Consider the following 10,706-nt stretch of genomic DNA (forward strand, 5'->3'; position numbering starts at 1 on the left):
GAATGAATAAGTATCCTCGTGGGCTGCATCGGTATGTACCTACATCGTCTTCGACCGCTGATAACCATGACAATTGCTCGATTATAATAATTGTTATAATTTTTTATCATTATATTCTGTTATCGTTATTGTCATCATATTATTAATTATTATTATTATTATTATCTGAGGATAAAACTATCATTTAAATTTTAAAACTATGGTATTATCTCCATGATGCACTTAGATTAAAATTTAATCAGGGATCATTCAATAACTGTTCATTTTTATTAGTGAACAATGGTTTCATGATAAAATATTTATCTTAAAGCCATAACAACCAATGTAAAATATTTATTTATTTTTTTTTATATAAACTTTTTTGATACAAATAGTTTCTACAAATAATGTCAGATATTAAAATAATTAAAAAATACATACAGATAAGTACAATAAAAAGTAAAAGAAGTTTTTTACACAAATTTGTTACTTGTTTTAAGTTTACTCGTATTCCAGATTTATTTTTGTAATATGTAGTACATTGTTATAATTACATGTATGGTTTAAAAAAATAGTAGGTATGTCATTCAATAGAAATTATTTTGAGAAATATTTGGTTGTATTTTTCGAAAAATAAAAGGTAGAAAGAACTTCTAAAATCTAATTAACAATATTTATCTGATGAAACCTCACACCAAAGGGCAAAAGCTAATATTGAGAATTTTTTTTTTTTTTTTGAAAAGAGGGATAGGTAGAGTTTTATTATTATCAAAACTTTTTTTTCAACCGTTAATCCAATTAACTAACAGAAAAGTTTAAATCACTTTAAAGTTGAGTATTTATGTATTTTATCTGTTCCGAAAAGTGATGGCTACACATATTATCATCATATAATTATAAAACTTATATATTAATCTGTAACTTAACTAATATTTAAACAATAAAATTATGTTCTCATGGGGTCCTATAGAGGCTATTTAGTTACTATGAATCAGGGACAAATATTGTAGTTTCTAGAGATGTAAATGTACTAATTAATTGTATATTAATTTTCATACACAAACGGTAGTTATTCAATTCGTAAAATATGATACTATATACATGTTTCGTGTAAGCAATTTAATATTTTAATTTTCTGATTAGGTGTTGATATTATAATTCATAAATTGATAAAAGTGATAATTTTTGAACAGAAATACACATTACAATAGTAGTAGTAACAAACATTATTATTTTTAATGATTTAAACACATATATTTAGGCCATTTAGTGAGAATATTGATAAATATTTATAAATTATTATTACTGTATACTATAGGTATAGTTTAAAAGATATAATTTAATTTTTCCCATATTAGTCTGTTCTGTTTAATCTAATCTGGGACACGGTGTGAGAGGAGTTGATTTCCATCCACTAATCATTGCGTTTGTTACTGGAAATAGTCCACAACCACAACTGGAATTGAAATCATCTCCATCAAGAATATTTATAACTATTCCTTTGTAGTTCTTTTTTGCAAAAGCCCCCTAAAATAAATAAGAAAAAAATATTTCAACATGCTGTAAAAATTATTACAATTTTGTTGCAAATTAGAGTAAGTAGAGTGAGTCACTGTAATAGATTTGTTAAAATTTAATTAAATTAATTTTATATTTATAGACCATTTTCGAAAATGAAAATAATAAAAAATTATTTGAGATCCACACATTAACAAGAATGCCTCAATGAATTATCAATTTTAGCCATTGAAGCTGAAGAAGCTGAACAAATGGATATAAACGGATTTATAAGACAATTTGCTGATTTTAAGGCAAGAAAAAAACCATTTACGTTATAAATATATTTGAAATGTTGACAACGTAATTTATAAATTATTTCTTGTTAACACATATTATTATTATGTCATTTATTTCATGTATGAGTATAATTTAATTAATTATGATATATTTTATGAATTATATATATTATAATACATAATATAATTACACATTTTTTATATAGGTACGTGTAACTGTCTAATTTTATTCTTATAACGATTTTTAGGGGCCATAAAATAATATTGCACATGGGCTAGAATTTTATAGTTATGCCACTGGATAAACCCTTACAAGACAACGATGTACTAAGTAATGAAGAATTATAAATTAAAAAGGAACAATTCATTTCACAATCAAAATTAAATATTGAGGAATATCAAAAGTTAGAAGCAAATACATGAAATCAAAGGAATTGCCAACAATGGTCTAATGAAAAAAGATATCGTCTTACCGCGTCCAACATTGGAAAAATGTGTAAAATGAGGTTAACATCATGCAAAAATACAATGTATACATTATTATATGGTAAACAGTTTCAAAATTTTAAATAAATGGAATATGGGAAAAAGTTTGAATCAGAAGCACTAATTCAAGCTTCCAATATATTAAAAAAAGTATAGATTCTTGTGGGTTTTTTGTGGATTACGAAATACCATTTCTTGGAACTTCGCCGAGTATAATTGTATTATAAATATCTTCATTTAATAATAATAATTATATTTTTTTTTTTTTTTTTTTTTTTATTAAATTAAGTCCGCGGCAGCTGAGGCCATTGGACTGACATAAATTACAGGTTAAGTTATAGGTTACATTATTATATACAACATTAATTTACGTACTTAACATTATATGATACATGGATATGTGGTGAAATAGATAATTTTTAAATTTTGTTTATTAATTTTGAGTTGTGGATAAATTCTAAAATATTTTTTAAGTTAGATGGATTCAGTGACTCGGAGAGCTGGTAATTATATTTTTTATAGATGGTGTAATTGAAAATAAAGCTGTTGTGAAAATGAAATGTCCTTATGCTGCTAAAAATACAAGTAATATAAAAGAAGCCATAGACAATAAAAAAGTTAGTGGTAATTTACTTATAAATGATGACATGTATAAGTAAATAATTGTAAAAAACTATAATTATTCATTTATTTTTATTTTTTTTTAGCTTCTTTATGTAGAATTAGTAAATGGAAAAATGTCTCTTAATAAGGATAGTTATTATTTCTACCAGGTCATGGGACAATTTAGAATTTGCCTAAAAAAAATTTGTTATTTTTTTTGAATATGCACCAAATTGGATAAATTTATAATAATTTATACATATAGTATAAGTAATCATTAAAAAATTAATTTATCAATGCGTGGTGCGCATAGTTTACGATGTACGCAATGTCATAATCACTATCACTATAACGAATAATCTACAGTTACACAACGTTTGACGAGATATGTGTATTTTAAAAAGTAATTGTGTTAAAATGTAAATTAAGTCACGTGGTTAAAATTGTAAAAGTCTTTAAAATGTACTGGTACACATATTTATGCGATCAGAAACTTTTATAAATTAGTCGAGCACGCCGAATTTTTTCGTTAAAAATACGATTATTTGCGCTACTGTATACTACATAATATATATATACACACAGTCAACTCGGCAGTGGCGTCCCTAAACCCATTTATAGGGAGGGGGGCGAACTTCATACATCACCTATATATATATGAAAATACACCAATTACTATATTTCAATATAAATTATGAATATTTTAAGAAAGAAAATAGAGGTCATGGAGGTGGCGACTGCTCCATTCGCCCCCTCCCCCCTTGAGGACACCCCTGCAACTCGCGATATAGGTAACAAATTTTAAGGGACCAAGGAAGAAGTTCGATATATCAAAAGTTCGTTATATCGAAAGAAGAATTCAATAAAATTAATTTTAACAAGATTTCAAAAAGATATTCAAAATTTATATTTTATTAGATTAAGTATTATTATCGAAGAGTCTCGCTAGAGACTCCTTTTTGTGCATAAGTAACACCGATACAACCGATAGCGAGACTATTGTATTACATTAAGTTTCGTCTCGGCGCTCGGATCCTCTCACTCGCACGCGTTGGTTGAATGCGGAGTGCGAGAGAGACAAAGCTAAAAAACTGCAGTTTTGTGAGTCTTTTTCTTTCGTTCCGTCGTCGTACGGCGAGACGCGGCCGCCCAAACTTCCGCTTCCGACGCCGTAGCAACCGCCACGCGCCGGTCGCTACCGTACCGCGAACCTCACCCACAACCAAGGACACCCGCAGAAATTTTTCTCAGGGGGGCCAGCGAAAAATAATACACTCACCATAAATTGTTTTTTTATATCACATCGTAAAAAATTATTTTTTTATTTTTATATTGCAAGTGTCACCTTATCAGTTATCAGTCCTCCTTTTTTTTTTTTTTTTTTTTTTTTTTTTAGCGTATGGTTTGTGGTTACATGCATTAGAATTATAATATGGTAACGTACAGTAAATTTAATTAATTAATATAATATAAAAGATGAATAAAATAAAAATAAACAAGTAAAAAAAGAGAAAATATGAGTAATATTAATAAGGTAACGATAAGGTATTAGAGATCTAGTTCTAGTTCCTCCAGCCATTTAATAAATTTTGGAGGGGTTGTGAGGCAGTCGATTCTGGGACCTTGGTAGGCGTGTATGGGACATACAAATGCTATGTGATAGATGGTCTGCTTCTCTGCTCCACAATCACATTTTGGTGAGTCTCTCATGCCCCATTTGTGCAAGGAATCTGCACATCTACCGTGTGAGGTTCGTATTCTATTAAGTGTGCACCACAGATTTCGCTGTAGGTCAAATCCTGTGGGTATATGTCCTGGTGATATGTTACATAGGATGTTGTCGTTCTCTGCCACGGCTGCCCACGTTTGTTCCCATTGCGTCATCATGTCGAAGTTTGCATCGATTAGGTCCTTAGCTGTTTTTGGTGTCGGTTTTCTAGACTTCAATCGTGTTTTGGTCGCGTCGTCAATAAAATTATTAATGGGCAGTTCATGATTGAGACTTATTTTTGAGAGCTCTTTAACTAAGGCGCTCGCTCTGCGAAGTGGTGGGGGGGCAATTGCTGTTAAGTCCTCCTTATCACCCTCCAAGACGCTTTATAAAATGCAAATAAATGCAATAAAAATTAAGTTATATCTTAATTAGCGGGGGGGGAGGGTGGCCCTCCACGGCCTCTCCCTTCGGATGGCCTTACCCACAACAACAGCTAGGCGCTAGTATAGTATACTACGCGTAGCTAGTCTTGTCTTCTATTCTATTCTATGCCTATTTTATTCACTCTGCGAACGCCGTGGAACATACCACGATTTGTAAATTTTACTGTCTCAATTCGTATGCTTTCACAAATTCGTATGATTGAAATTAGCAGGTACGTTTTACGTTTGCAGGATTATTTTATATTATAATTTATAATATATAGATTATATAAATTATATTATAATAAAATATTTTTACGTACTTGCGTTGTTGCGATACTGAGGTCTCGTGCAATGTATATTTGTACGTGTTATTTTACGCGATTTATTGTTACAAAACAACAGCTACGTGCGGTGCAACTCCTTATGTTATATTGTAATATTAATTACAATCAATTTTGAATAAAAGTAATCAATTTAATGATATCGTTACGTTCAAAGGTGTTTATATTAAAACTTGCATTTTATGTTCTTATAAAAATGTCCAAGAATTTCAATCAAATATTATGCGAGTAGCCATAAAAAATGATTCGAAAATAACGTATGAGTTAAAAACACTTATGGATTTTGAACGTTCAATTAAAAAAACCTGGACTAGATGTTTAAGTTGTAACAAGGATACAACTCATAATGTTCAGGTTTGATCCAAAAATTACTAACAAAGTTTTGATTATTCAATTACAGTTGGAAAACTCCTATATTAGCAATCCCGGGGATTTTATTATATTCTGTAATTACAAAATAAAGGCTTTGCCAACGTTTGTACTGAAAATTCACAATCGCTTCTATAAGCTACACAGCTGCATTTTCTACGAGAATAATCTTAAATCTGGCAGATACAGCATAATGATCAGGGAGAACAAAACTAACTGGGTACAAATAAAAAACCAAATCACGAAAATACATTAGAGGCCCCAGAATTCCAAAACGCCCACATTTTAGTATTCGAAGCAAAATAATTACATTGTCCTGAGATACTACAGTAAAACGCGCTTCAGAAAAATAATTGAAATCCTCAAAAAAACTACTTCGGAGGAGTAAAAAAGGCTTTCTGTGCGTAAGTTGAAGAGATTGGGAGAAAAGATAGAACTTTGGTACTAATAAAGAAGTGAAATCAATACCCAAATTATGTGCCTCAACTTGAAAAAATATCTTATTCAAAAAAAAATTTCAAGATGTACAACTGTACAAACATTGAAAAAAATATTAGCACAGAACGGCGTACAATTATGATGAATTAGCCATAAATTGAAATTGTCGACTTGTTTACGAGTTAATCTGTCTGATTCGAATTTTTATTGACAAACTGTAATTCACGCTGTTCTGTGCTAATATTTTTTTTCAATGTTTGTACAGTTGAACAAGAAACAGAACTTTGAGATTGATTTTACATCTTTAATCTTTATTAACACCAAAGTTCTATATTTTCTCCCAATCTCTTCAACTTACACACAGAAAGCCTTTTTTACTTCTCCAAAGTAGTTTTTTTGAGGATAATTACATACATACATAGTAAATATGAATTATTGTTTATTACATTTTATTTTATTATATCAATACGTATTTATTTATTTTTTTATGTTATTTTATTTTTTTTGGTGTATAGCCATTTGCGCTTACAATTGTATAATTTTAAAATGTGATCAAACGTTGTAGAGACATTTATGTTATCGCGTGATAATCGCCGAAACAAACACCGTAATAGTAAGCTAGTAGTGGCTAATAATAGTATCTTATACAATAACGACGTCATGCATTTTATCCTATCGTATGATAATTGTACATAGTCGAAACTCGTAAAATTCGTAATATCAAGCTCCAAAATTGTGAAAATATGTTACATAGCGAGAGCTTTGGTTAAAAAAACTTCGTTATATCGAGGACACTAAATGATTCGTTATATCGCAAAATTTTCAAAGGACCGACAGTTTTATTCGTTATATCGAGATTTTTGTTACAACGAGCTTCTTTATATCACGTAAATACACTGCGAGAATCCCGTGGCGGAAATAATGGGCGTGGTTACAGACTGTCGCGACGGCGACAATACGGCGCACAACGCCATCTCTGGAGCGTTGTATGAATTTCACTTAAACTATTGCGGCCTCTTAAGGTACGATCGGTTAGTTAAGGTTATATAGGTTTTAGTTAAAAACATCTCCAGCTGTATATTATATTTTCATCCCTAGAGTACATATTATTACATATCACTCTTAGTTTTTCGCATATACATTTTATACTGTTTCATATCCTGTCATCCGTCTTAATATAATATGTGTGTATCGGATTTGTCTGCCTTTATATGATTAAATCCCGTTCTATAATCGGAGATTAAATAAGATTTAAAATTATTTACTTGGTCAAATGAAAACTGTGAACGATCCTGACACCAGAGAGATGACTGTGGTGTATTGGTGCTACAATACTGAAATAAAAACAAAACATAGATTTTCAGTGTAAAAACACAAAAACATAAAATTTAAAGACAAAGACATATTTTAACCTTGCTAAAAATATATTTCACTAAAAATAAACTGTTATCTGTGAATTCGAATTAGTATGTTAAGTGTTTTCACGTTTTATTGCTATATGAAGTTTGATAAAAAAGGATTGCTAATTTAATTTTCTTAATTTAAATTGTATAAAACAAACGTAAAGACTGTATATATTTTTACATAAAAATTTTTCTTTCTCTTAAGTATATAATCAGTTAAAGGACACAGTAATACTTCAAAATATTTAAGTCCACTTCATCTAAACTTAAATTATTATTAAAACTAATCATCAATTTCTTTTTCATCCAAAAAAAAAAAACAACAAATTTTTCAAAAATTATTTTAAAAGTGTGAAATTGTTATTTTTTTAATGAATAGTTATAGAATATTTTTTTCCATATCTTTTTTTACGGGTGCAAAACAATGTCCTTATCATGTTTCATAATTTGGTATTGTTATATTAGTATAAAAAAAAATTAAATATTTATATAAACAATAATTCTAAGTAAGTAAAGTTGATTCTTAAGCTCTTATATCTAAATATAAAATTAATCATACCGTAGAATACGACGTAATTAGCTTATTATTTATTTTCGGTTGACCATTTGGAATTCTTACATGACACTTTAACATAGCATAAATTTTCAACTTATCCATTGTTGAACCAGTTACAGCTGAAGTCACTTGTTCCTGAAATATTTCGTAAATAATGTAATATTTTTAAAATGAAACATTTTACTATTTTTAAGAACAAATACCAACCATACTCGTCATATTAGGAGTTGGACTTTTGATTGGAGTCATACCATATTTTTTAACATCTGAATCACAAAAATCGTTTAATTTTTGTATGTCAATTAAATAAATATCCAACTCTTTATTTGTTATTGTAAAATCAAAACCTTAAAGAACATAATTGGAATATAAAGAAATAATTTACATAAACATAAAGAATAACAATAAATTATTGTCCTCTGAAAAATTTATATAAGTATAATTTTCTTACCTGAATTATTATTAAAGTTTTTATAGGTCATCCCATCTATGATTAAACCAATTTTTATTTTATGTTTTACTTGTTGTTTGACTTGACTAATAAATGTACTTATTTTTTGAGGAAAATTTTCCATGACATCCTTCACAAAATTATACCAGTCAATCAAAACGATACTAATATAATGTTATACTTTAACTTTTTTAAGTTATAATTTATTTTATGCTCTGATGATTAGATTTTTTAACAATGAGTTAGAATTATATTGCTAAGTGTCACAAGACATTTAAACATGGCTGTTGTTAATTGTTACATGTGATCAGAGAATTATAATAGTATAATAGTTAAACTCAAATACCAAAATTTCAAAATCATATTATATTTTAAAGATTATTTCATAACACTGGTAAATATAACTTAGAAATATGTATGTTCTGATTTAATAATAATCTTATAAAAGAACCTTTCGAAAATTGATGAAAAACTTAATTTTAATTTTCGGGTATTTTATGTATTATTATAAAAATGAACTGTTTTACAAATACTATTTATAAAAGAAAGTTCTGGGAATTTACAACTTTTTTCACCGCCCCTATATTAGTCAACTGAAATCAATTTGATCATAATAATCAGGGTATTTGTATTCTCGTTGAAAATTTAAGAATTTTTACATCTTCAAAATCAAATCATATATAATTATAATAATATAAGAATTTTAAAACTATTGTTTAATTCAACTATCATCTATTTTACTCACATAAATCTTTCTTATATTCATGAGAAGACCACTAATATTAAAATCATTCAAAAAACTGATTAACGGACCCATTTTTTCTTTCTTATATTGTTCTTCGTCCTTAGGAGCAAATATTGAGGGCCAGTCTGTTTTATTAACGAATCCAAGTATTAAATAAACAATCTTGTTAGCTTCATGCAAGGATTTTATTATATCTTTAAACATACACATTTTAATATATTAAGACACAATATTTTAGTATGAATTATATTTATAAATAATGAATTTATATGTTTTTAATAGTTCTAAATTATAGCGCTTTGATATAAGAAACTACTGTATTAATTTTTATGTTACCACGAACCATCGGTATCTTTTCCATATCTTTAATCAATTATTAATAGGTTAATGGCTTACCTGCAGAAATGATACATCATATAACAATATTTATCAATTGATCATAATTCATAATTCATTTGTTATTTTTTTGTTTTAAATATCTTTTTTGAATGCACGCACTTGTAATATTTTCTTTAGCTGTTGCTAATTATTTAAGCCACTTACAAGTTACAAGTGTTGATAAATATTGAAAAATTAATTTTAAATGATGAATTATTAATTTATTATTCGTTAACTTTAACCATCATGAGATTAGTTATAGCGTGTACATCACCCTATAACGTTTTAGTACATCATTCACTTCTCTTTAGTCTATACCTACTTCATTATTTTATATTTAATTAATGCCAAAAGATTTTAAAGCATAACTCTGTTTTAGATCCTGAAAATATTTATATATTTTCCGGTTTAAATATGTTGAAAATAATTTTATATAAGTGCTCTTTAATTTTTATATGTATTAATATCCAAACAAAATGTCTTCGAAAATAGCTTATTTGTTTGTTTTTATAAGTATAATGGACATTTGTTAGTTAGTCTAACTACTAAATGATTGTGTATTTAAGTTGTTTATAATTATTACCATTATTCTCCTTTGTTGTATGGACATCAATACCATTATCCCTATCAAAAGCATATTGACCAATAACAAATATATCACAACCAGCTGGTAATTCGGCTATATTGAATTTATAAGAACTGCCCCAAGCACTTCCAGCTATAACACAAGTTATTTCGCTTGGCCACTCATCTTAAAAACATGTATACATATTGATTAAATCCAAAAATACATAAGGAGAAAATATAATTATTTTTAATATTAAAAAAAAATAAATATGCTGTTAATTATTCTGCTGTTTAGTGGGTGTTGGATGTTTCTCATCATTGATAAGTTAAGTGTAATTTTATGTTTAATATTAAATCAAAGATAAATAACTCCAAACAAAGAATGATGCTGATCAGAGTTGTATTGGTCTAATCAATGAATCTATATATATTACGAAAACTACATTACGTATCGT

At 28.0% G+C, this 10,706-nt stretch overlaps 1 protein-coding gene across 1 annotated transcript; it reads right to left on the bottom strand.

Annotated features, from left to right (window-relative positions):
* Positions 1–641: 641 nt before the first annotated feature.
* Positions 642–10,435, bottom strand: LOC112602260 (the record flags this gene model as incomplete). The annotated part of the gene is made up of 6 exons (XM_025350241.1): positions 642–1,506; positions 7,417–7,485; positions 8,114–8,245; positions 8,318–8,457; positions 9,303–9,500; positions 10,268–10,435. Coding segments are annotated over 6 exons (866 nt in total), but the record flags the coding sequence as incomplete, so codon positions are not given.
* Between the last annotated feature and the right edge of the window lie 271 nt (positions 10,436–10,706).

This window comes from Melanaphis sacchari, unplaced genomic scaffold (genome assembly GCF_002803265.2).
Source record: "Melanaphis sacchari strain LSU unplaced genomic scaffold, SCAv2.0 Contig1039_pilon_pilon, whole genome shotgun sequence".
NCBI lineage: Eukaryota > Metazoa > Arthropoda > Insecta > Hemiptera > Aphididae > Melanaphis > Melanaphis sacchari.